The 27933-nt window shown below is 41.5% G+C and overlaps 1 protein-coding gene across 2 annotated transcripts; it reads left to right on the plus strand.

The window, feature by feature from the left end:
- Positions 1–1369: 1369 nt before the first annotated feature.
- Positions 1370–27192, plus strand: GPR137B (G protein-coupled receptor 137B). Of its 2 annotated transcripts, XM_088053487.1 has the most exons (7): positions 1383–1849; positions 10448–10497; positions 15353–15575; positions 19685–19838; positions 21809–21933; positions 24656–24780; positions 26333–27192. In XM_088053487.1, the coding sequence occupies exons 1-7, from the start codon at positions 1481–1483 to the stop codon at positions 26442–26444; spliced, it is 1158 nt and encodes a 385-aa protein (XP_087909613.1). In that variant the 5' UTR covers positions 1383–1480; the 3' UTR covers positions 26445–27192. The 2 variants fall into 2 exon arrangements, with proteins under 2 accessions (XP_087909614.1, XP_087909613.1); XM_088053488.1 differs by lacking the exon at positions 24656–24780 and having other exon boundaries at positions 1370–1849.
- Positions 27193–27933: the final 741 nt, after the last annotated feature.

Genomic DNA, 27933 nt, shown 5'->3' on the forward strand with positions numbered 1-27933 from the left:
CTGAGTTTACTCAGCACCTTGAAAACCAAACTGCTTAAGTTTCGGTACCTAACCTTGGATTTCTGGAACAGAATTTAAGGATTCAGTGTGAGTATTCTAGGGCAGAATGGGGTTCACTTTGAGATCTTTTTAAATAGATACCGAAATTTTTATATATTGTATTCATATTAATAAACACAATTATGATAGTTGTGTTTTTCAACAAAACAGTAGTTTTGAGCTCCTCTTAGTGCAAGACAATAATGAAAATCATTATTTTGGTTGATATTGTCAGTTTCTGTGTACCATGTACACTGTGTTAGTTCATTACGTGGACCCTTCCACCACAGGAATTTTTTTTTACTGCTCACCAGACATGTGGGGTCTTCCCTGGGGATTGCTCCAGGTAATAAGCACTTCTTGCAATCAGCTTGTTATAAATGATAGAGAAAAACATGGTTGTGCTCGAGCCGTTACCAAAGTAGCTTTTAAGATCTTGTTGTTGTATGGTACACGGTGCTATACATGACCTAGAGATATACGAAGCATTTCGACCACACTACAAATGTCTAAACCACTCAGTTTCAGTTCTCACTTCTCACCCCCGTGAGTCAGACCCATCAGCCTGCCAAAGCACCTATTAATTTATAGATTTCATCCCAAGGGCACATCCAGACACTTGTGAGAAGGCATGTCCGGTCAGCTGTTTCCAGAGTGATGGCACAAAATCAACCAAGGAAAGAACCTGTAGCTGCATGTATGCTCTGGTGAATTTAGATCTTTAGGAGGTTTTATTTTGTTCCTGTGTATGCTAGGTTTATATCAGGAAGTCCTGAGGTATCTTTTCTCCCATTCCAATGAAGCACTTTATAAGAAAAAGAAGATACTGAATGTATTAGACTTGCTGTGCCAATTGTGTAATTCTTTATAAACATAAAGGTTTCTGCAATGCCAAGCTGAGCTGTAGCAGCTTAATACAGCAGCTTGAATTTCAGGAGTACTTGAAGGTGCTTAAAATGATTTCTAACAAAATGCAGCTAAATGAAGTACTTGTTAAACAGGAAACAAGAAAAAAAATCCTACAAAGATATGATGTGGTTCCCATTGGGTAAGTGTCAGGTACTTGCTTCTTGTAGAAAATAGAACATTACTTAACTAATTTAAAATCCAGATCATTTTCCTTAGGAAAAAAATTAGCAGTAAACCGTTCAGGGGCTGGTGGATTTCTTTGTTTCTTAAGGATGGTAAAGATTTGTGCAGAGACATCAGCAAAGAGCAGCTTTCTGAGCTGTTCCCTGCCAATTGCTGACAAAGGCAGTCCTAATGAATCATTCTGAATTGTGATCATGTGCTACCAGCCCACAGTGAGCTGCCAAAGAGGAAGTGCAGCTTGTTTTCTTTCATTTTCTTGATTCCTATGCTGTAGGAAGATGAAAGGAGAAGGAGGAGGAGGCAACAGCGGCAGCCAAACTTAAATAATTCTGACGATTCCCGATATCAAATGGAGGCCCCTGAGTGGGACCCACTGAAAAATGACACCCTTCCGCCGACCCTGACGCCAGCTGTCCCTCCGTATGTGAAGCTGGGCCTGACCATTGTATATACTGTTTTTTATTCACTGCTTTTTGTGTTCATCTACGTCCAGCTCTGGCTGGTCCTTCACTACAGGCACAAGAGGTTCAGTTACCAAACTGTCTTTCTGTTTCTGTGCCTGTTTTGGGCCTCTCTTAGGACAGTGCTCTTTTCATTTTACTTCAAAGACTTTGTCACAGCAAATTCTCTCAGCCCCTTCATCTTCTGGCTTCTCTATTGCTTCCCAGTCTGCCTCCAGTTTTTCACCCTCACCCTGATGAATCTTTACTTCACGCAGGTAAGCAACAGATATTTAGTTGATTAAATCTAGCTGAATGGTAAAGCCTTATGATATGAGCATCATGAGAAAAATGTAATTTTACAAATGTACCTTGGCAATGCAAAAAGCAAATTTCAGTTGTTTATTTGGGTATTTTAACTTCTGGTCTATATGCAAGAGATCAGTGTTACAATGAAACCGGAGCCTGAAGTGATCACTGTGAGAATATCTATTAACATGTCTAGTGTCTATAAAAATAATTTGAAGGTTGAAGAAAAAATGTATAGGAGACCTTGGAATTTGGACATCCAAAATGTAATTTTATTATTATGCCTTATTATTGTTGTTAGACTTTAAAAACCTCCTGGCTTACCAGACTTGATCTCTGTGTGCAGTCAGAATTGTAATGTCTGATTTTGCCAGCAATAAACCCCCGGTCCCAGTTTTTTCATAAGTCGGCTGATGTTTCTGAGTGAGATTTCTATTATGTGTATAACAATTGAAACTGTTGATGGAGTCCTACTGTGGGCCCAAATTCCTGTAACGATCTGTAACAGCTTTGACTCCGTTCAGTAAGTGCTAAGTGCTGTGCACAGATACACCCTCTATTTCAAGGACTCTCTGATGTAAAGGTAAATTAGCTGTATAGTGGAGTAAAGGAAATAGTGTCTCCATTTCAGGAAAAGGTCTTTAGAGTGTTTCTGTGCCATGGACATCTAAGAAGCCAGATGAGTTAAGCTGCACAGGGCTCCTGGTTGCTGCAGCTAGAATTGCTTGGAAATATTTATGGTGAGCATGGCTCTTCCACTTGGCTGAAGGATGGGATATTGGCATGCTGAGACAAAGAAAGGCTGCTGGGCTTGCCTAAGATCTCACAGGAAACTTGCAGGACAGCAAGTTCTCCTCAATCCCACTGTAGTGCCTGGAGCAGGATGCCAAGCCTGCACTCATGTGGCCCTGATCAAAGTCCGCTTTCTCAGTGCTGGCGCAGCTGGTCAGGAGAGCATCAGTCAGCCCTGAAGCACTCCAGGCAGTGCTCAGGATGCTTTTTCAGGATGTTGCTCTGTGCCCCACTTGGAACCAGCTCGGTGCCTGGGGCTGGTGCTTCTGTAGTCCCTGTGGTGTTTAGCAGTGTAGGGATGACAGGCCTTATCAATTCTGAACAGCCTGGCTGGAGACACCAGACTGCATGCAAGGGCTGCTGTCCCAAGGCTGGAAAAGCAGCAATGGTAAGCATGGCAGCTGAAAGATCACTTGAGTTGTAGAGGGTAATAAATACTTAGAACCACATACCCAGTTTTGTCCTTAGGTTTGCTTTCACGGATTCAGCATCTGAAATGCCTGCTAACTCGCCCTGCTCCACTCCCTGGTACTTGAGATATATTAAGGGATTACAGGAACCTTTCATCTGCATACTACTCAAATCCAGCTCAGGCATGTGGTGACCTATGCTCTATCCCATAGCTATTGTGAGAGTCATTTGATAACTGTGCAGCTTCCCAGGGCCAAATGTCCACCAGCACACAGTGCATCCCATCACAGTGCTGGGACTAAGTCACAGCCTTAGGTCAGACTCTTCCCTCAGACACGCATGTAGGGCTGCTGTGGAAGTCTGGAGGCAGAATGCAGCATCCTGGCTCTTGGCCAAGAGAAGCCTGGGCTGGAGCAAGCACAGAGGGGGCACAGCAGTCTGTGCAGTAGAGTGTCAGCACTCAGGAGGCTTAGTGCTGCAGGTAACATTCCTTTTGTCTGAGGAAGATCTGAAAAGAACACACAGAATGCACACATATGTCCTTTTCACTTATTTTTAGCACTGTTGTCTGATAGCGTTCAGGAAGTTCAAGTCAGTGGTTGGAAACAGAAAAAATTGTAAGGCTGTTGGTTCTGCCTTTGAGACAGAATTCCTGCTTTGTCATCCTGAGTCCTCATGATCTTCCTCTGAGCCCCTCTGAAAAAGAGTGGAATAGTTACCTGTCTTGAAGAGCTGCTGTGAGGTTTTTGAAACATATTTGCCAGGGACTTTCAGAGTTTGTGATGTGCGTCATAATGTTTAAATATCTTGTGCCACTGTAGACAGACATAAGATTAGCATTGTTGTTTGCTCTAGAGCTAGTTGCTGTCAGTGAAATTTAATCTCAAATATCTCCCCGGCTGAAACAAAGGTTTAAGAAATACAAGCACAGCCATTCTACGAATATATGACAGAATAAGTTAATATATTTTTAATTCACTGTTATTATTTCTTTACTTCTAACCATTAAAAGGTGGTTTGGCTTGAAATTCAGCATCTTGTATTTAATGTACATCTAGCTTTCCACAGTAGGCAAGCAAGAACTAGTGTGAAAGGGGTGGAGAGGGAAAATTTTGTTTTCAGTAATAGCTTAAAACTTCACAGACCTGTTTAGAAACAACTTTCATCCTTTTATTCTGTAGAAGATGGGCAAGAGGGGTCTGCAGCTGTGTCTCATTGCATGAAGTCCCTACTGTTTCACTGGTACTTAGCTAGAGGGAAAGAAGTGATCTGTGTATAGTATATGTATAGAGCACTGGAAGAGATCCCATGGGTCTCTGGACTTCACAGGTTTTTATTATCTGCTGTACAGCACCCACCATTCCTAAATGTGGCACTGCTAGGAAAACTTTTAAACATAGATGTGAGGAGAAAAAAAGTGATTCAAAAAATATTGCAAATCCTCCTGGACAAACAAAATATTAATTTGGCAAGCACACAAGGGTGTTTTTTGAAGAACGAGCACCTTTGAACTTGACAGAAAGTTAGCCACAACTATTCTCTTTTTTAATAAGTATCCCAAAGCCATAGGGAATTTCAGCTGTGTTTTATGTGTAGCAAGACAAATAAGCCCTGATGACATCAGCACAGCAGAGATTTGTTCCCAGACTTGAGCATCAGCAGCTGCAGCAGAAGAAGCTCTAGTGTGTTGGGGCAGGTTGCTAAAGCAGGGAAACTATGAAAAAAAGTGAAGTTAGAATCAAATAGTTTTGACTCAAAATGGGATCTTTGATGTAAGAGGCAAGTTCAGGATCCTTTGATACAGTTGTAATGCCCTATTTAGGGCAAGTAGAAAGGGTGCTGCAGATGAGGCTTACAGAATATTAGTTGCTCTCAAAGATCCCATACTGGAGAAAATTAATATGATTCCTAGTCGAACTGGTAAATGTATTAGAATTTATTAATCCTGTGTCTGTATTCGTTCCCTTCTAAAGAAAAGTAATAGTGTGATCTACCCTCTCAGGAGGGTAGGCTCTCTGCCTATTTGGGAATCATTAAAATAAATCTCAAATGAAGATGAGATCCAGTGGCACTTTTGTAAAACAGTAGCCCAACACCAGCAAATAACTGCACTGTACCAAAACAGAGCAGCTCCCTGATCCTGATCCACCAGATAGGGAGCCAAAGTGCATTTCCACCTCCAGAGACCAAAAATCTCATAGAGATTTTGCCTTACACATGCAGCTTCCAAGCATATTTTCTGCTTAATAACATCTTTTCCACTTTAAAGGGAAAGAAGTGGAGGATCCCACAGTGAGGGATCCCAGGATAACGAAGTGAGGATTTCAGGATTTGGGCACTCTTTTATTTATGTCCTGCTTTCTCATATCTTCCCTGTCCCTGCCAAGGGGACACAGAGATGAGTCCTCAGACTTTACTGTTACTGCTGTGGGTAAAAGAGTAAAGAGGCTCTGGGAAAAAAATAAGTTGCCTTTTTCGGTGCATGTGAGGGATGGGCAGAGAAGGACTTGCTTCACTTTGTCCTGTTTGCTCAGGCTTTGCCTTTCCCTGGGGAAGAGAAAACAAATGAAGCAGGAGAGAGGCTGGGATGGAGGGTTACAGACTCAAAGAACAAGGTCAGGGCCAAAGACCATGACCTATAAATTTCACTGAAAATCCCAGGCCTCCCTTGCGGCCAAGCACAGAAAACAGTGGGGTGGGCTCTAGGTTTTGTCGTCATGTTGGGAACTTCTCCAACATCAAGGGAAAGTAGTGCTGAGCTAAAGAGCTGTGAGACAGTATGGGTGGAGAAGGCTGGTAGGCAGATTTTACCTCTCCTTCCTCCTCCCTAACCATCTTCCCTCTTCTTTGGCATCTGGTTTGAGAAGCTTACCCTGCCTCCCAGGCAGTGCTGATAAAATCAGGGACTTTCAAATGAAGAGAAGTTGTACAGAGTAAGACAGTTCAGAGGGGAGCTGGCCATGCCTGGCAGGGTGGGGTAAAAACAGCGCAAGGCTTTCAGAAAATTTTCATGTATTTCAGTGGAACCAGAGTAAATGTTAGCTCTGGGAGGAGAATTAAGAAAATTCCTCATTCTCTAATTACTGAAGATAGCATTTCAAAAGTTCTCACCAGTGAGAGAGCAGAGAGGGCTTTTTATTTTGGAGATCTTTTTTAGCAGAAATAAATAAAGCATACATAATAAAACTTATTAATAATTTAAAACAAACTTTAGATGTATATAGAACTACATGGCAGGCTACCTACATATGACAAAGAATCAGCAAATATGCTTGCTGAAAAATGTTGCCCTTAGTATTGTATCTACAGAAGACAAAGTGCAGATTGGCTGGCTGTCAGCATCTGACATGAAGAATGAGGTGATTTGACTTAGAAAATAATTTGATAGGAAAGCTACTCTTGAAAGTTTACAGTGATTGTCAGCCCCCACAATCATCCCTGTCCATTTAGGTCTATTTTTACCAATTCATGGTCGACTGAGTATGGTAGTGAGTCATGTTGTCACGTCTGTAGGCCTTACAAACTATGAAGAATTTAGAGAGTAGAGGGAAAACTTGCCTATTTTGGCAAATCTGATCCAGATAAAAGAATGGACATGGAAGAAAGAGAGAAAGGGGAAGGTGGGCCTGGGACTGAAAGATACACAGCAGAAGAAAGGTAAATGTGCTGGTGATGAGGTTGTGGCATATTTTCAGGTTTCAAAGGGAAGTTTGCATGGAGTGGGACAGAGGAAGAGAGGGACTGTGGTGAAAGGAACTGGAAATGAAAAGTGCATGCTATGTTTGTTATGGGGTTTTTGAAGTGAGATGTGGTAAATAAAGCTGTACGTTATTCCTGTGCAGAGGGCCAGTTTGAGACATAGGCAAGCATTTACCACATATCTGAGGCTTTTTGGTAAGCTGAGCTGTATAGCTCCTGTAAAAGTGAATTGATCAGCTAGCACTGGAGGTACAGCAGAGGTTTGTGCCAGTCATCACATTAGTTCAGCTAAATCAGAGCATAGACACGAAAATTGCTCCAGGGAGATTTTATTTTTCTTTTGCTTTGGGAATATCTGTCTTGGCTTTGACAGCTGTTTCACTGATACTTACAGAGCCAAAGTGGCTCCTGATAAGCTGGAACTCTCATCAGCTAAAACAGCCTGGCCCTGTCTGCCTGCTCTGCTGCCCAGCAGAGCTGTCTGCAGCCAAGCTGCTGGTGGGTCCCATGCCATCCCCACTCCTGGGGCCTGGTAGAATGTGTCTAAGGTCAGCTGTTTACATCAGTTCCCACAATGGGAATTTTCCCTGGCTGTATGAAGAGATTTTTGGAGTCCTTTTGAACTGCTGCAGTTTTATATGCAGACATATACCTCAGGGGAGTGGAGGAGGGGGTGTGAGAATTTCATTTGAGGTTTCCAGCCCTCTGGTAGAAACAGAGAGTCAAACCAGGATATTTCTCTTTCAAAGAACAAGCAGAAGGAGAAATAGTTTTGGGACTAAAAAGTAACCCTTTAGACATAAGAAAATTAGCAAGGACTTTCACTGCATTTTCCCTGTTCATCTTGGGCCTCTCTGAAGGATCTTTTCAAAAGAGCCTGATCTCTGTTTGCTGTTTAGTCTATTCTTAGGAATAGTCTGGTTTGCTCTGGTTTGCTGGAAGACTTACTTAGATGACTCAGATATTGACTGGAAGCTTTCTCAATACTGCTGCGAGGAGGGGCCATTGAGCAACCAGTCTCTTGAGCTAAATGCTAAATGCAAAAAGCTGCACCCACGCATGTAAGGTATATTGAGATCAGCTTCTGACATCCTTACTCCCACTGAACAACTCTTTATTCGGTGACAATCCCATTGCTTCCAGCAGGGCTACTCATGAACTAAGGCCTCATCAATGTTTAAGCAAAGGTGGCAGAATCTGTCTGCCTGTGCTCCTGCCCAGCAGTGAATTGGTAAGAATTCTCCATGCCTTAAAGTGTAGCTTTCATTCTATATAGCATCCTTTTTGTTTTTTTTTTTTTTTTAATACAGTATTTATTTTCTTTCTTAATAATCATTCTGCTCTGAAAATTTCAGAACATGTATCACCTGGGACAGGTTCACCAAATGCAGAATCACAGTAACAGCTGTTTTGGTGATCTTGAATCTTGAGATCCTGTTAGATCTGCAGCAGGAGCATTGCATTTGGATTTATCTAAGTTATGCATGAAGATTTTGATGGGCAGTGGTCTTGGGTTGGTTTATGTGATAGGACTTCGTGACTTAAGAGGGAAGAGTAGATCATTTTTGGGTAACCACTGGAGATGGTATTTTGGAACTTGATATTTGCTAGGTTTTGTGAAACCAGAAAAACTCATTGCCCACTGGAAATTGCTTGTCTTGTGAGGTTCTTTGCAGAGGCTCTGAACTCTTCTGTTCAGTTCAACTCCTGAAAGGTGTCAAAATTAAGAGTACAGTGTGTATAAATGCTACTCACAATAGGTGAGGCTTGTGGAATGGCCCTAGAGACAAAGATTACTTGCTTAGTTTCATTGCGGTGAGGAATCTTCTTCCTCCCTCCCTTCCAGAATAAGCAGGGTAGGCAAGAAATCTTGTACAAAAAGTATCTGGGAAGTATTTTGAACTTCATCTCTTCTCTGAAAGTGACAGCTACTCTCTATGCACAGCAGAAGTGCAGAACATTTGCAAGCCCCTTATACCTTTCCTTTCAAAAGCAATTTAACAAAACAACCTAAAACTCCTTCCTGAATTCCTGTGAGATTTCATGAACCAGGAATTTGGAGAATGAATCACAAAACTCTTCAATAAGGGATACTATCAGAGATATTATCTATTTTAAAACAGTATCAATGGTTGCAGAATATTTTTAGATAATTTTTACCCCAAGTTTTCAATTTTATTCTCAGTTTGCTGAAAAACTTAGTGTTCTCTGCTGCTTCAGCTAGTGCTAAGCAGGCTGATGCATCACAAAAATAATTTCCATGTCAAGGCAGCTGTTTATGGTGAATAGGAGTTAAATGACAAGTTGTTCCAGGAGCTCTGGAACAAGCTGAGCCTGATTTTCTCCAGATCTATGTCTCATGATTGACTCTCAGTTGTTCCCATAACTGGAGAATTTCTTACAATGTTTTGCTATGCAGACCCTCCCCTATTGGGTGATGTGTAGAATCATTATGTAGGCTTCTCCTCACAGAGGACGTATTTTAGATACATGTATAGAATTCCTTTTTTCCTTTGAGTCATCGATTTTTAGAAGGGTGATAAAAGATCATGCCTTTGATACTTCAAGCATTTTCCCATCAGTTTTCTGAAGTATTTTAAGATTAGTAAAGGCCAGATAAAGAGATTGACAGGCAGACACATCTACTGTCACATTGTGATCATTTAAGTCCTGTCTCCTTGGGAAAGCATAATAATCACAGCAAATATTATGCAAACATTACCAAAGGGCATGCAAAACCAAGGTAAATGGATAAGATAGCATAACTTGAGAAGAAAATGATTGGGAAACAACCCAGAATAAGTCATACATCATGCAGTTTTATAACACTAGTAACCAGTGTGCTCTGTTGTTGGTTTAAATTAACTTGTAAACAAAGTTTGTTTGGAAACCATGTTAGCTTATAAAAAAAGCAGTGATACTTTCAAGTAATTTTTTAATAAATTAGATACAAAATATGGTAATATATTTTTGTATAATTTCTGATGGTGGTTAAACAACTATGACTGATGGCACCTAGCTACATTAAAGAAAACCTGTCAGTATTTTATCTTTTCTGGTACAGCAAGCTAACTTCTGGGCTTGAGCTATCTCTCTGTAAAAGCATATATTGTTGTACAGTGAAGAGACAGTCAGAAGAAGCCAAATCATACCTCAGAGTAAAATAATGAGTTTAGCTCTCAGTGGCATATTTTTGGCAATGTAACATGAATGTAGAAGTATATATCTAATTTCAGGCCAGGGTACTGTGATGGGCTCTTCATGGCCCTAGTGTGATCTGGTTGATGTGGGAGATATATACTGTCAGGTCATGGAAGAGCCTATAATAATTTCTCTCTGTGATTATATTATATATATAACATATATATATGTGGCATTGATCCTTTTGTTAATACTGGTATAAAGGACCTTACTCCTAAACTAGAGTAAGTGAAAATAATAGTGTAGACAATTTGTATAGAAGTGGATCTGATTGCCTGCTGAGTGGTTCTAGTACTTTGCTTAGGGTTTGCCTGCCGTGGGTAAGCAATCCATGCAAATCCTTTATGTAATGAAACCTGTCATGACAGATCTTGTGGCCTGTGAGACAGAATTGCTGTGACTCACAGTGTCTTTCTTAGCTGACATGTATGCTATGTTTGATGCAATATTTTTTTGTTTTGCAGGTGATTTTCAAAGCTAAGTCAAAATATTCCCCTGAGCTACTGAAATACAGGTAAGAACTATGCAAACATTCAGTGTGGTAAAGAAGAGCAGCCATGCTGTTTGAGAAACATTTTTTCTAATTTGTGGCACCAGTATTTCAGTTATTCATATTCATATACCATTGTTTCATGATGATGGTTCTGAAGCCACCTTCTTCCTATGCCCTTTAGGAGACTGTGTCCTTTCCCAGCACAAGAATAATTTTTAGACAGTCACATATTTCAAAGGCAAATATTTCAAATGCAAGCAGAAAACACCCATCCTGGGCATTTGTTTCCTGGTTCTTAACATTTGTATTACTAGGTAGATTTAGATCCAGTGCTGAAGAAGCAGAGTGGTGTTTTGGTTTTTTGACAGGAATGTGTGGGAGTAGGTATGTTTTAACCTGTGAGGTCACTGGTAATAGAACATGATGGACAAGTTGTGAAGGGAAAGAGCTAGGGAGAATGGATTCAATTTCGTGATGTTTGGGAGCTTATAGATAACCTACCCTGACTCCACAGATTTGCATTTAGGTGGAGAGATTCATTTGGCCATTTTTTGTGGAGAAAAACTGTCAGGGTGTACTTGAAAAAAAAACCCAAAGGGCAGTAGTGTCCAGAAAGCTCAGGAAGAGCTCAATAAATTAATGTTTGTTGTGGCAATGCTTAAAAGCCTCAGTTGGGCAATGCTGTTTAGAAGGAGGGGGGAGAGAGAGGTTGTCTCCATTCTGAAGAAAGAATTTACAATATGAATTCAGGATAGGAAAACAGAATAATTTTAAACTGCAATCTGACTTGTTACTCGCTGACTGTTAGGAGAACATAGTACTGTATCAACAGGGCAAATATTATCACTAGATAATATCTAGCATATTATCTAGAAATTTGTTATCCTACTGGGTTTTCATACAGCTTGTGGGGCAATCATCTGTACCAAGTGCTTTGGGAACCATGTTTGGTATAAGGGCAGTACAGTGAGAGCAGGCTTGAGGTGAGCTGGGGAGGGCATGGGAAATGCAGGGTGTGATGGCTGGCTCAGGAATGTGGACTCCAGGCTGAACTGCAGCTTTGAACCCCCCTTTTGCACTCTGGTTCCTGCGGGCAGAAAATCCAGGAGAATGGGCTGTCAGACAAGCAGAGTACACCCCAGGCAGGTCCCCCCAGAGCAGATGTGCCTGCCCTTCACAGGGCACACAGACAGGAGAGACAAAGAGGATCGCTTTGCATGGAGCCAGGTCAGGGTGGTGGAGGACTGTCTGCGAATAGGTTCCTGCATGGCTTTAGAGGTGAGAGCTAGAAGTTTTGAACCTCATCTCTTACTGATGCTTGTGGCAAGGTTTTATTCCTGAAAACTGCTTGAAAATGTCTTTCTTGAAGCACAGGGAGCTTGTGATATTTAGTCAATGCCTATGAAGTGACTACATTATCAACCTGCATGTAGCTCTTGGAGCATTTGGGTTCCTAAACACAAATGTCCTGTGGCTAGAATTACTCATGCACAGACTCATGTCTCATGGAGCCTCACGACAGCTCCATGTCCACCCTGACTCTTCCCTACTGGATTTCTAATACAAATCACTCTTGAATTTGTCCTAGCCTTTTCTTTCTTGTTCAGCTCTGTTGGTAAGGGTTTTCAGTTGTATTTTGTTTTAACATCTAGATCTCAGCATGAGTGGTTTGTCTGAAAGAGCTATATTAATAAGGCTGACCTTGTTTGCTATCTTACACAGGGCAGTTGAAGTGATGTAATAGGTGCACACCCACAGATGAATTAATTGTAACAAGCTAGTGAAAGAACACAGACTCATGTAGTGGCTTGTGTTGGAAAGGACCTCTAAAGATCATCTAGTCCAACCCATGTCCCATGGGCAGGGACATCTTTCATTAGATTAGGTTGCTCAGATCCTGAGGGAGAATGATGGAAAGATGCAAGGCCTACAGACAGGTCTGGAATCTGCACTTACTGAATCTGATTTTTCTTCATTACTGAACATCCTCTTTTAGATTTTTTACCCCCCATTTTCTTTAATAAGTGTGAGGCTGTATTGCCTGGTATTGCCATTTTTGCAACAGATGATGGCAACATAAATGGGGCAACTGAGAGGTAGGACTGTTTTCTGTGAACTGGCACAGGTCTCAGAAATCAGAATCATTTCAGACAAAAAAAAAAAAAAAATCTTACCTGGGATCCAAAATCTTAAGCAAACTTTATTTAGAATAGGCCTTCACAATATTAGTAAAAGAGCTCAAGATGAAGCCTATTCCAGCCCAATTTCATATTTAAACAGTCCTTCTGACTGTCTCCCTGTACTTGGGAATTTCCTATTGTCACCAGGTTTGGATGAGGCTTGCTCTGCTATGTGTGCATGTCTTGTTACACACAAGCCTCAGACACTACATACAAAATACTGTAGTTTCAAACAGATTTTCTTGCTAAACAAACAAATCTCACTGCATTTATCTGAGGTTTTATTTTCAGCTCAAAGAAAAACTTATGGGTGCATTCAGCCTGGCACAGAAAGAACAGAAGAGCCTGGCATGTGTCTTCCCCAGCCAAACCAGATTACACACGGCTCCTTTAAAGACTAGTCCGAAAGTGGGGATTAGTTACAATAGGCCTTTGAACTTTCACTTGTGCTTTCACTGGTGCAATCCATAAGCACCTCTCTTGCCCTTTTCTGTTTTCTGTAATACTCCATATTCTTCTTCATGCCTTGTAGGTGCCCTTGTAGTTGAATTGTCATGATACTTTCTGCCTTTAGTCTGCTGAGACCCTAAACCTTCCCCTAGAGACACAGCCTGCATCTCTATCAGTGCTTTTTGATAAATTCAGCAACAATGCTTCTATGCATTGTAAATCAGGCAGCCGTTTCCTCAGCCACATCGTGGTAATAAGGGGGCTGGAAGCTCATTATGTGAAGAGCTGGACAACTGACTGGCCATGACAGCTCACCCTGGCACTCTCACCCTGGTATGAGAGTGTGTGGGCATGAGAGTGTGACAGTCCCTTTTTCCTTTTTTTTTTTTTTTTTTTTTTTTTTTTTGCTAAAGTCTGCAAAGGAGAAGCCTGGGCTGGAAGCCTCACAGCCTTGCTGGTTGCAAGCCAGCTTGATGCTGTGTGCCAGCATGCAGGCTGTGCTGCAGCAGAAGGTCCTTCTGGCTAAGGTGAGCAAGAGGAGGGCATGTACTCACTGTCCCACAAGCAAGGCAGATGTAAGAGTGTGCCTTTCCTCATGAGCCCCCACAAGAGGACTAGAGATGGGGCTTTGGAAGGGGAAGGAGAGGAAGACATGTGACCACTATTTAAAGACTCCTGAGGTACTGATGTAAGCTGTAAATGTACCACCATTATAGAGGGACAAGTGTGAAAGAGGAGCTTCAGGAGTGCAATGCTTACAGCATTAGACTATGAGGCTTAAAGGAACTACCTCCAGCTGCTTATCCTAAAAACAGAGCCCTGCCCTGGAAAGTTAAGAATGAGCACAATCTTCCTGCTGAGAGGGAATTTCTGTGCCTGGCAAGGGAAAAACAGCATCCTTGCTCACTGCCAGATATAGCTGGAAAGAAAGACATTGATTCACAAGCTTTCAGGCTTTTAGTTCTCCCTGTGACACAGTTAAAATATCTCAAAGGTGTATCTCCTCCTTTCCTGCCCTCTGAAAAGGAGCCAGCTATGCTTCAGCTTTGTAGCTGCATTGATGCTAACCCAAAAGAATATGAATGTGTGAAAGGAAAAGATCCCCCTTGGGTAAAGTATTGTTAAACAATCAGAACCAGATTCCTCAGGGACAGGCTGTACGTTTGTTGTCAACCAAATTCAAAGTTCCCAACAGGCATGAAAAGCTGTGGGCAAAACCTCTGGTTCAGTGACTGCAGATTATGAATCTTATCAGTAATTTCCTTGGTCAGCAATGATAATGAACTAAGCACATACTTGAAATGGAAGCATGCTTTTTTGTTTTAGTTTTATGGGGGGTTTTGGGGGGCTTTTTTGTTTGTTTTTTTTTTTAATGGAAAGCCCCACAGGTTTGTATAGGCATAAGGAAGAATTAGAAGCAGTAATAGTAAAAAAAAAATTACATACCATGTAATACCTTGATTACATGGTGTGCTTATATTGTAGGTATCAGTGCTGGGTAGATGGATAAAAACAGTCCAGCTCCTGGGCTTCTGTCTGTCACATTTCGGTTCCAGGTCTGCTTCTGTGGTTGTGTAAACACACCTTTTCCCTGGCCTAGATGGCAAGATGCCAACCCAGAATCAATATGCATTTCTTGTTTAATTTCTTGATGTTCCTTTCAAGAGGTTGAGCATGACCAAATTTTTAGGAAAAAAGACAGAGATGGAAGCTAGGGAACCAGTAACTTGGAGATTTTTCCTGCTGTTAGACACTTCCCTAATTTGATATCTGATGGCAAACATTAACAGTCAGTGATGCTTTATATGGCAGTGGTGGTATAGTAAAACCAGGATCAAAAACAGTCCATTCCAGGTAACTTGGCCTTTGGAGGGGTTTCTTCTGGGAGTGAGTAGGCAGAGTGTTTGTGCTGTGTATGAAGTGAAGGGTCTAAGAAGGTACATGTATTTTTATAGTTTTCCAGATCTGTGCTGTTGTATTTCTGCTGCAATCTTCCATGTTTTGCTGCTTGATATTAGCTTCTTTACTTACGTCTTGTTGTGTAACTGTAAAAACAGGTTTGAAATGAGCTAGATTAATCTCTCCAGCAATCTGTAGCACTTTGATTTTGGCTCAGGCAGCTGGTTACTCTGTCAGCTGTGGCAGCCCAACACAGGCAGATTTCACTTCTCAGAGTGCAACCTCCATCTCGTGATTGACACTTGCTGAACAATGTTGCTAAAACTGTTTTCTTCTCACTCTCCCAGGTTGCCCCTCTACCTGGCTTCTCTTTTCATAAGTCTCCTCTTCCTCTTGGTGAATTTAACATGTGCAGTATTGGTGAGGACACAGAATTCAGAGAGAAAAATCATTGTCTCTGTCCGGGTGGCAATTAATGACACATTGTTTGTGCTCTGCGCTGTTTCACTCTCCATCTGCCTGTATAAGATCTCCAAGATGTCTTTAGCCAACATTTACTTGGAGTCCAAGGTAAGGTACATTTTCAGTTCTTTTCAAGTACCTTCTGAGATACGAGGGCAGTGCAAGGCAAAGCCACAAAGCCTGAGAGCCAGAGGCTTTAAACTTTACAGCCTGCACTTGGCTGGCCTTCGTGTTCAGTACATGAATTAAATAATAAATGGTAGCAAGGGGAGCTTTTGGTTAAAACCAGTGATCACAAATATGTGTTTTTGAGGCAGATTTTACGTAAATTTTTAGCTGAAGTTTCTCACAGCTTTTTTTCCAAGTGGACGCTGTTTTCTCTGGGTCCCTTGTCTGAAGATCATTTCATTTCAGTACAGCAACATAGAAGTTGGCCTGTACTTCAAAATCCTTCAGCTGGGCAAATCATTGACTAAGTTAACTGTTTAAAGTAGCAGGATGCTGAAGATAAGCCAGACAGAGAAATATGAATCTCCCTTTATACATTTGCATATTCTTATATATATTCCTATAGATAATGAGAATGTGTTTTAAAAGCCTTAATATATTTATAACTTAGCTAGGAAAAGGGGTTAAAAAGTGCCTCCTATTACTCTACAGGATGTTCTTTAAAGAAATATCGTTAGGTTTATATCTTTGGACACATTCAGTGGTCTAGGAGCTGGGTGGCATCATATAAGCCTGCGCTTCAAAGTGTTTATTATAAAATCAGTGGAGATGTTTTGTATCTGTAAGTAATGAGACAGGGCTTTCAAAAGTCCTTGCAATTGCAGAAGACAGTTAAATCTTAAATTATCAGTTTAACTAATAACACATTGCCATTACCACAACAAATCCTTTGAAAATCTAAGGTTCAGCTGCTATTTAGAAAATCTTATCATAGAATTCCTCTCTACATTTACCTAATCAGATGAAATGAGTACACTTCCTGTTTAATCAAATCTGGCTGTGCTTCACAACAACTAAAAGTTCAGGGCTGAATACAAGATTTAAAAACACAGCTCAGTTTTGTTTTTTCAAGCCTGTCATTTGCTGACCAAAGGGCACTGGCAATGGATTATTTTTTTTAGTAAGAAAAGTTTTTCTTGTGCTGCAAATCACAGGAGCATAAATCTCTGTAACAAAGCAGTGTTAACCTAAAGGAGGCTTTGGTTCTGTTTTTGTTTTGTTTTGGTTTTGTTCTGTTTTCTCCTGCAGGAAGCCCAACCTTCTTTACTCCAAACTATTTCACAAAACCCAAAAAATCTCTAACATTACTGCAGATGGGAAAGGACAGAACACTCAGCTGATGAAAGTTTGAATGTGGAAATGAGAGTTAAAGAGTGCTTTGCTCCTCCTTTCTGCTGACCTGAAATGGGAATTCCTCTGAGGACTTCCAATAGGGTTTGGCTGCACATACTTTAGGGATACAGATGACTGAAACTAGCAGTGAATAAAATATCCTGGTTTTATCTGCCACTGTTAAACCAAAAAACTGTTTAGAGAAGAAAAATCCATTCTCTGCAGTGATATGACAGAAATAGTGTTGGAGATAAAGCATGCTCTGTGGTGCATGTAGGTAGCCATCAGTACTAGCAGCCTTTTATTTGTATCTCCCATTTGCTGGCATGTATCTTCTGACCACACGTGAAAACACATTTATTTCCATGACCTGGCCTGGGGAATCATCGTGGTGCTCTGTGCCAGGGCTGTGCCAGCACTGAGGAGATGCACAGCCCTGCCCTTAGTGGCTGACTTGGGCCAGTTCTGTGCTGCCCAAATGCATCATGTGGTGGGGCACACTACCAGCTTGGGGCTCCCCTTCTTTTCTGCAAGGGCCTGTGACTGAAAAACGATTCCTCTGGATTTACTTTCACTGCTGCCCTCTCCCTTCACAGATCCACTAAGTGTATTTGACTGGAAACAGAACCAGGACACTTTTATCCCTTTTTTTGTGTTTGGTGGGATGGAAGTTTGTTAAATCTGTATACATTTAACTATTAACTGTTAAAGAATGACAGCTATGTAGGGAAATTTATACAGGGAAATACCAACCCCGTTCTGCTCTTTGCTTCTGCTATCTGCAATCTCTAAATGCCACTGAGCTGGGGTATGGTATGTGCCAGTCAGCAGCTTCTCTCTGCTCTCTCTCCCTCGGTTTCCATGACAGCACCACTGACTTGTTAGTATCGAAGGAGAACAGAGAAGTGCCTAGCAAAACAGAGAAGTGCCTAGCAAACATTTCCTCTTCAAAGCATTTCCTGCTTGCTGGTATTGCCACAGCTTTCACCACTGCCTGCTATGGATCTATCTTCAATTCCTGAGTAGCTTCAGTCTCTTGGCTCACTCCTGACATGGCTGCAGGTTATGGCCAGGTGAATGGTGGTGTTTCCAGGCTGTTATAAGCTGGAATTCAGAGACATTGTCTGCACTGGCTATTTTCAGAGCCTGACTGCTCCAAACTGAGCCAATGTAATTTTGCTGGAAAGAGAGGCAAGCCTGTTTTCTGCAGGCTTTTTTTTAAATATTCCCTGAGCTCCTCTTACTTATGCTTATTGGGGAAGGCAGACTGAGGAGCTGGGTCAATAAAGCTGCAGGGTTGATAGCAAACAGCATGTGTGAGCAGCACTGGAGCCCTGGTAGTCTCCTGAAGTCCAGGAATTTGGGACATGGAGGCTTGGTGACTTCCTCTGATACTTATTTAGCCCTTCTGCTATGTCTGCTCTGCTGGCCACAATGCTTTGAACTTTTGCCCCTCAGCTGCAAACCTGGAAGCAGAGTGTGTGAGCAGAGAGAATAGGATGCAGACTTTCCAGTCTCCTGCACTGGTTTAAAAGGTCCTGTGGCAGGGAGGAGCAACTTCTGTCCTGTTCTGTCTCTCTCATATAGATGAAAAGAATCCATCCTCCTGGTGTGGGTCTCTGCCAGGAGATGGAGAGGCCAGGGCTAGAGAAGCAAATGACTGCAAGGCAACTTACCTCTAAATGCACACAGCACTTTAACCCATCTTTCCTCCTTTGGCTGTACAAAGTACTATGCCAGAGCCAACTGCGAAGAATTCACTTTGAGTTTCTTTCAAAGCTAGTCCCATTTTTGTACATCTGCCTGCCTCTCTGATCAGACTCACACAGATCCCTGCAGCCATGACTCACCCCTTCCTTCCTTCCTTCCTTCCTTCCTTCCTTCCTTCCTTCCTTCCTTCCTTCCTTCCTTCCTTCCTTCCTTCCTTCCTTCCTTCCTTCCTTCCTTCCTTCCTTCCTTCCTTCCTTCCCTCCTTCCCTCCTTCCCTCCTTCCTTCCGCCACTTCCTTCCTTCCGCCACTTCCTTCCTTCCGCCACTTCCTTCCTTCCGCCACTTCCTTCCTTCCGCCACTTCCTTCCTTCCGCCACTTCCTTCCTTCCTTCCGCCACTTCCTTCCTTCCTCCACTTCCTTCTGCCACTTCCTTCCGCCACTTCCTTCCTGTGCTCGTGTCTCAGCCCCTGACAGTGACCCTGCCCACTTGACACAGTGGTCAGGCACTTACTCCTCTCACTGGATCAGGCTCTTTCCCCTGCTTTGTCCAGTTTTCTCTCTAGGGCTTAGGAACTGTTGCAATTTCACAGTCCTATTCCTCCCCTTGTGCCCAAGCTGCAACTCAGACTCTGCCCACAGGCTGTGCTTCCACTTTGTCTCCTCTGTGTTGACATTAACTAATGCAGGATGTTCTGTTCCTGTCTGTGCTGTGTTTAAGTGCTGAGTGTTATGACCTGCTCTGTACTTAGGAAACTGGTGCAAAGCAAGCAGTTGTAAAAAGATGCAAGATTGCATCATGCAAGCCAGCATCTGATACAGGATGCTCTGTAGCTAATGCAGAGCTGAAGGCTGAATTCTGGCACTCCACCATACCAAGTGTGGTCTTACGTGTTTTCACTGCTCTTAAAATAGCACTTGTTCAACAAAATGTAAAAATTAGTCACAACCCATCTTGCTAAGGGCTGGAACTGCTACCATTGCCTGGAAACCACTATGCTGATAAAATACAGGAATATACATAGCATAGGATATATTGGCCAAAGAAAGGAAGACAAAAAGTCAATCGCATGAGACAGAGTAACATGACAACTCTTGCAGTCCATGCAAAGCAAAGTTGTTCTCAACTTCCCTTATGAATAATAACCTGTGCTTAATTCTCTTCCAGGGCTCATCTGTCTGTCAGGTGACCAGTATAGGAGTGACTGTTATACTACTTTATACCTCACGAGCCTGCTACAACTTGTTCATCTTATCATTTTCCCAAACCAAGAAAGTCAACTCATTTGATTATGATTGGTACAACGTGTCAGATCAGGCAAGTATGAAAATATTGGCTAATGAGAAAACCACATTCTCTATCTGATGATTGACTTCCTAAATGCTATCACAAAAGGAATAAATATATTCAAACCTTATTTTTTTTTTCTTTTATTCAATGCATTAAGATTGTTTTCCTCCAGGAACACAAATTTCTGATAATTTTGGCATAAGGATAAAAGCTCCAGTTCTGTGCTGAAAGAAAAAAGTAACCACAAGACAAATAATTAAAAAAAAAAAAAAAAAAATCAATCTTTTATTTACCTTGATTATATTGTCAAAAGAAAGAGCACCTTTTATTGAAACAGAGAGGTATTTTGTCCAATGTATTGTACCTGGAGAAACAGAAAGACAGTACTTGAGTCCACTTAAATGCTCAGTTCTAAGACATCGAAACATCTCCCACTCCCATCCAGGGCTATGGGGTTATTTACTTTAATTTTGGCATTAGCATGGCAGTTTTGGTAGTTTGAGGTTAAGGCTACAACTCTTCCCAACCTTTAATTGCAAGTGACAATTTACACTGAAAACTAACAGTAATAAAAACAGTAAAGGAAATAGCAGGGGATTCTTTGTTAAATTTTGACAAATTTCAGCATCTAACTCCTTTCTCTGCTTTGGAGAATGTATTTAGGTCCCAGTATTTTTCCAGCTCTTTCAAGGCTAGGCAAAATGGGAGGCCTGGGTCTGGACCGTGAGTATCTTTTGTTCAGCCTCAAAATCCCATGTCTCCCCTGCAGACAGCAAGCACCTGCAGACCCAAAGCAGCACTCTCAGCCACTCAAGGACCTTGTATTTCCAGGGTGGCCAATCAAACCTGCAGCCATTAACAAATTTCTGTTGAGCAGCAGGTAAAACTCTAATTAAGAAGTAGGTAAAGAGTAGGATAGGAGTGCCCTGAGGACCTTGTTATGAGTTAGTTGAATAGGGTCTATCAAGGGACCTCTAATCAACCTTGCTGCAGTGCAGAGAAGAGGACTGCAGGTGTTGCTGGTGGAATTAGAGCACACAGGTTTAGGCAGAAAGGCATTAGGCTCTGACGGTTCTCCTGAATCAAGCATTTTCCCTCCTGTTAAGCCCTGAGGAATTGCTGTTGCTGCTGCCAACACCTTGCAGGGGACAATTCTTGGTCTGATCCTGACAGTCTGGAGAAACAGGGGCTGGTATGGCCAGACTTGGTCCTGTTTGCCCTCTGGAGGGAGAGGTTGTTCACTGGGAGCTCACTGGAATGCTTTTTAGCCCTTGAGTAACTACTACATTTTTTGAACATCTATTCTGGCTTGTGACATTAGGATTGCATGGATTTTGGGGTAAGTTATTTGAACTATATGTAAAGAGCCTGGAATTAAGGAATGGGTACTCAATTAGGTATCAGAATCAAAAGTCACTTTTAAAATTACAGCCCAATAAATGTACCGTAGTATTGCCTCAGGTCACGGGTCAGAAACACCCTTTTCTCTTCTGTACAAAACACATGAAAGGACAGGATTTGCCCTCTGTAGCTATGGGCAGTGGTAGAGATCTAGAGAGAAGATCACAGCTAGTGCTGCAGTGACAGCAGGGTTATTCAACCTTAGAATGTGAACCAATTTGAACAGACCCAAGCCTTTCATTTTTAAAAGCAATGCCCTTGACCATTGATTGTTCCTTTACAATTATACCCAGCAGCAAAAGGACTGGAAAACTAGTGCTCATTACCTGAATTTGATCACTTCATCGAGTGATTGCATGCCAGGCTTTTAAGATGGGAAGACCCCTGCATTAAACTGATATTTCTGAAGGAAAGATAGCAGGAGGAGGAAAGGGAAATCACGTACCCAAGACAGCATATTGATTTTTTTAGTATGCTTTTAATCATTAGCCAGGTTAATCTGGCTCTGCGCAATGGAATTTCTGGCATTGCCTCCTGCACTTTAAATGAGCTGCCATTTTTATTTTTAAACACTTTACTCTTTTACTTTTCAACAGGCAGATCTGAAATGTCAGCTGGGAGATGCAGGTTACATAGTGTTTGGAGTGATCCTTTTCATCTGGGAGCTCTTGCCTACTTCCTTGGTTGTGTATTTCTTCCGTGTCCGAAACCCTACGAAAGATCTAGTAAGTGGAATTTGTTAATGTAATGTCCAGGCAGGTCTGAAGGGCACGGCTGCTGAGGGAGCTTTTGCTTCTCTACATTCTGACTTCTCTTTTTCAATGTGTCCTTGGCAGAATAAAAGCAACCATAACTTCCCACTTCTTTATGCTAACTCCTCTTGAAAGAAACTAATCAGATTTATCCAGAAGGAAGGCCAGATGTTTCTAGGGAATTTATCTTAAAATCAGGAACTTTCTTAAGGGTGAGGACAACTTCCCTTTGAGATAATACAGCATTTTATTGGAATCAGCAGAAAAGGAGTTTGTTATCCAAACTTTGCATCTTTCATCACATAGCAGTGAGAATGGTTGTGTGCTAACTGTTCAACAGAGCTATGAAATAACAGATTTCATTTTTTCAGCCCTGTACCCATTGAATTTTTTCCAAGTCAAAGACCAGTGGCCATAACAAACACTTGCTGACTTGTTGGCTATTTCAGAAGACCAGAGATTAAGGTGTGAGTTGTAAGGATAATTCCTTGTAAGTGTCCTTAATATCTAGGTAGTTAACAGATGGACAAGCATTTTTTTATAGCTGTAGGTAATGTCTCCAGGTTAGCTGGTCGACAGGCACGCAAGGATTACTGAAGTAATGTCTCTGTTTATGTAGGCCAAATGAAACCAAAGCTAATATTACTCAAAAGGGATGTGAATGGTAAATACACAAGTAAAAGAAGCAAATAATAGAATGATTTTCTAGACGAGGTGATGGGTTTTATCCTCATATACACATTTCAGAGACAATGATAAAGCCAAGATGAACAAGGAACTAATACCTGGCATTGCACTAAGAAATCCCATGGATCCCAGTGTCCATGACCAAAAATATCTCAGCCTCACTCATGCTTAGGAGTTAGCCAGGACAACTGCATAAAGAAGAAATATTTTTAAGTACAGGCCAGAGGTTCTGCTCTTCTAAAAAGTGACCACAGGGAGATCTCATTTCATTTGAAGTGGGCTTAGATCAAGTTTGGATAGTGTGGAAGAGATTCACAGAGAACAAAGATAAGGGAAGTGGTCTGATCACTCATTTCAAAAAGCTGATGCCATGAAGGCTTGGAATCCTAATCCAACAAGAGCTCAGATGGAGTCAAACAGGCAGTATTCTCCCTCAAGAGCATTGCAGTAACATGTATAGCGTATTTTTGCATTGTGATTTGCAGAAAGCCTTAAATCTCCATAAAGACACAGTTCAGAAGAGGCAATCAGTGATATCACTTCTTTTATGGATAGCTTTTTCAGGGTAAATATTATCTGTCACATGGGTAAGGTTATATGTAGATTTTTTTTTTCCCCACATAAGACAAGTATTTAGAGGAAGACCAGAAATAAGTAGAACTGAACAAAAAAATTAAGAGACTGTAGCAAGAGAAAACTGCACTTCAGTGTGAGGTTGCCACAAGAGGGAGACCAAGGGTCACAAGATTTTAGGCTGATGTATTCACTAGGCTGCCATTTGGCCAGAAAGCATGGGGTTAGAATTAAAGCAAACCCTCCTTTAGTTAAAAAAAAATCATGACAACAAGTCTGATTAGGTAAAAATCAAAAATATTCTTTATTTTAATAAACAATCCTGATAAATTGTTCTTTTGTTTCATGGTTCATTTGGGACTTCTGAAACAAAAAGTTTGAGTAGAGGCATCCTGCATTCAGCATTGCTCAAATATGAAACTCCTTCCCACAAGTGATTATAGCCTGGAATGAGCTGTCTGTTGGCTCTGGTGCTGACACAGGGTTACAGCAGCATGTGGCCCTTTGCCTTGCCATACCTTTAACCAGATAAATGCTGGAAATGGGTGCATGACAGAGATGCACTTAATCTTCATTTCATCTTTGTCAAAGTTATTTAACATATAAAACGAACGGGGAGATCAAACTTCTCTCCATTTTAAGGCCAGAGATAAGATGTCATCCTGGTTTATGCACAGGCACAGAGAACCCCTCTTCCCTGGGGATGGGAGCAGTGGATCAGTGGTTGAGGCTCAGTGGATTCTTAAATGTCTCTGTGTTGTTTCTGAAGTCAGACTGTCTTCTTGCATCTTGTACGTTTTCTGTTTTGATTCACAGGAAAATAAAGTGAAATTGCTTTGTAAATGAAAGAGTTCATTCCTTTCCCTGTTTTGTTAAAGGACCTCATCTCAGGATTTGACCCTCACAGCACTATGGAGTAGATACTGAAATTGCTTGGTGAGGGCCTAAGGGACTTTACAGATATGGGTTTCCCTAAGCAGGATGCCAAGCTTCAAAATGACCAGTTCCTGTGGTGAGGGAGATAAGGCACCAGGAGAGAGTGTTAGCAATGTGGGAGGTAAAAATCAAATCTTTTAGATGTTTCATAACTTTCCTTCAGCTGCTCAGCTGCTTCCTACTGCTCATTTCAAGGCAGCTGGCTAAAATCATGAAGTGTCCTGGATGGACAGGAATTCAGCAGAAAAGTTGAATGCAGACTGGAGGGTGGTTTCAGAAAAAGGTCAGGTGCTAGCTAAGAAATATGGATAAATAAAAACTGTTCAGAACAGTATCACTGTGCTGGTAGAGATGAACAGCAAATCCAAAATTGTGTGTTTTATTTTGGAAACTGTGAATTAAGTTGGCAGCAACTTCTTCTAAAAGTCAGGCACAAGTAATTGATAAACAGCTATTTGGTACCTGCTGCAAATACTGACTGAAGTTTCCCTTCCCTCAGGCCAATGCAGGAATGGTCCCAAGCCATGGCTTCAGTCCCAGATCTTACTTCTTTGACAACCCCCGCAGATATGACAGTGATGATGATCTAGCCTGGAATATTGCACCACAGGGGGCACAGGGCAGGTGAGATACAAGAGTGAACCACTTGCTTCCCAAAACAGAAGCTGGAGGAGGAGGAGCTCTGACACCACAGAAGATGGATATAAATCGTCTAGCTGCTATTGCTGCATAAATCCCAGCAGGGTGAGGGGAAGCAAAAGGGGAAGCTGAAGTGGAAAGGCAGCACTGAGTGACTGTGGGGATCCAAGGGCCCCATAGACACTATAAGGACACAAGAATGAAAATTGTTACGTAATTTAAGAATTGTACCAATGTGCCGCTTGTTGGAAAACTCAGGTCAGAACTTTGTTTCATCCTCTATTTCTTCCAAGAGTGGCTTTAGAAGTGCCATTTAATCATTCAAGTGTGAGAGCAAGACTGCCTAGAAAAACATCTGTCTCCCTGCTCAGGCAGAGCATGGAAAAGCAGGACAGCACAGGCAGCAGCTTGTGACAGTCATAGTGAGACACCTCTCAACTTAGGTTGCCTTGTAACATGGCTAAATAACTTGAGGGTGACCTGAAATGAAGGGAGCATCTTTTCCCACAAGTTGAAAACTTAGAAAAATCCACCAAACTGCTGAAATCCCACACAACCCAGAACTGGCAGAGAAATTCTGTCTTCTCTGAACAGCTGTGAGGTTTAGGTAAGGATTCCTGTCCAGGAAGGAGCAGTTCACATGAAAAATGGTAGCACCCAATTCAGAGAAAGAAAGGTATTGACAGTACTATCCTGCCCTGAAAGGCATCTCAGTCATGTTATCCCTTTGCTGTTCCTGTAGCTATGCTATTACGTGAATAGATTAATGTAACCACTCAAAATGCTGGCTAAATTGCCAATTGTAGTTAACATAACCCAGATCTAGTTCTTGTCACTCATTCAGGTGAGACAGTGTAGTCACTGTCCGTGAGCCCAGACCAAGGCTCAGTAAAGCTGCACGCTCTATTTACAGTTATCAGTCATCCTATTCCAGCATTACTTAGTTTTTCACATAGTTACTAAGCCCACGGAGGATGCTGGAGGGGGTTTGAGCCAGCCTGGTATCCCATCTTAGAGCCAGAGGCACCCTCTCTTCCATACTGAGCCATCAGGGAACCAGCCACACTGGTAACACATGCACAGCTCCCAGTGGAAACCAAACCAGCCACATGCATTGCATCGTGCTGCTCATGGGAGAAAAGATGGTGTGGCAGACCTGCAAACCATGTCCTGGTCTCTGGGACATGGGCACGGGAGGTTTAGAGCTCTGACAGGCCCTTGCAGTGCCAGGACTTGGCAAGGATGAGCAGCACCACTTCTGGGATTTCCCACCACCTTCTGGAACAGCAAATCAAAAAGGGGAGGAGGGTCTTTAGTGAACCAAGAGAATCAGGAAATTGATAATGAACACTTGGGCCAAAATAATTGACAGATCAGAAAAATAAATAGCTGCCCAGACCCCTGGTTGGTGGCTTATTTTATTTTTGCTCTTCAGCATGAGAACTACCTCTACATGATTACATTTTCCCCATGTTCATTAGCCAGGTGTCTACAGTACCAATCTGCCAGACACTAATTCTTTTATTTTCTTTTTAAGTTTCTCTCCAGACTACTATGACTGGAGCCATCAGAACAACAGCTTCATGGCTTACATAGGATCCCTCCAACAAGATCCAGCACTGGACACAGACCGGCCAAGCCCTATTTAACTTCAATCAACTACAGCATTCTGGGACATTCCAATATCAAAACCAGTGTTCCGAAAAACAAAGCAACTTTTCTTCACCTTTTGGTTTTTAGAAATTTTCCTATGCACACATAAATGAAGAACCTTGCCATGAGCTTTTCATAGTTCAAGGAGAAGTATAAGCTAATGATTTAAACTTTTAAGACTGTTCCAATTAATACCTTGTTCTAAGCCATGGTATTTTGGCTTTGAATAGAGTTGTTAGAAGGTATAATTTAATCATTTTTATGCTCATTTTAAAAGAGCAAATTTCATGAAGTGAAATGGCATAATTATTTTCTAAGTATTTTTATTTTTACACTGTGTATAAAGTTAGAAATACAGGATTATGATCAATATACTGTAAACACACAAATAGATTTTTCAAATGCATGACAGTTGCAATTTTTATGTGCACATAAAAGCCTGTTAGAAAAAAATATCAACTCAATTAAATACTGTCTTTTCAAGTTATTGCTATGTTTTCAGAGCACAATTCACTCTTTGGATATCGCTGCTTACTCAGTCTGGTGTGATAGTTGGAGGCTAGAAGTTATCTGTACCCTGTATTCTTCTAAGAAAATAAGAAAATTGTATCTTCTCAGCAGCTTTAGGGACAATCTCAGAAGAGTGGAGATGGGCATCTGCTCCAACTGGAGCATTGTGAACTGCAAAACAAGCTGAAAATTTGTATGCTTGAAAAATTAAAGTTATGAAATCATGTCCATCAATCAGATCTATATTTATATTATATAGAAGAGTAAGCCAAATACCTTGCCAGGGAGAGGGATAGATAGAACAGTAGAGTCTTGTTTATTTATTTATTAAGAACCTGGGAATTGCAGTGTGGGAATAGAACAAGAGCCAGGAGTACATAAAGCAGAAAAACCTCAAAAGCACCTTTCTGCATAACAAGCAAGCCAGAAAAGTTGTGCTTTAAATATATAAATGTAATGAGTTGTGGGGGGAAATGGTGGATAAATACCATTCAGGGATATGACACTGCAGAGAGTAAGCCTAGAAGCAATTATTACTAATCTAAGGCAAACAGGAACCCTAACTCTGCTTCAGGTCTTTTTATCATGCCCAGATTTCAGCAGTGAAGAACTCTGCATCCCCAGGATCATTCTCTACTTATCTATGTGAAACAAATACTGTAACTCAATTCACTTTTCCCCAGGAGAAAAACATACAACTTCTAGTAATCTTTACTTCTATAAAAGTATTCCATTTTGAGGTGTACTACAGTATCCCCAAATGGTGGACGGGCTTCATGTTTTCCTCATGCTTGCTTTAATTAGTTGAGAATTCTTGTCTACATTTCACAGAGAATATACAGGGTAAAAAAAGAAGGGATGGGGAGTAGATCTGATCAGATCTGCTCGGAAGCCAAAGGCAGAGCAGTGCCATACTCCCACCTCTTGTCTTCCACAGCATCTTTGGGTTTTGGGGTCCTTGTGGTAAAGCCAAAG

This window comes from Pseudopodoces humilis, chromosome 3, assembly GCF_049639895.1.
Source record: "Pseudopodoces humilis isolate 2021_Gansu_Grassland_sample_001 chromosome 3, ASM4963989v1, whole genome shotgun sequence".
Lineage (NCBI taxonomy): Eukaryota > Metazoa > Chordata > Aves > Passeriformes > Paridae > Pseudopodoces > Pseudopodoces humilis.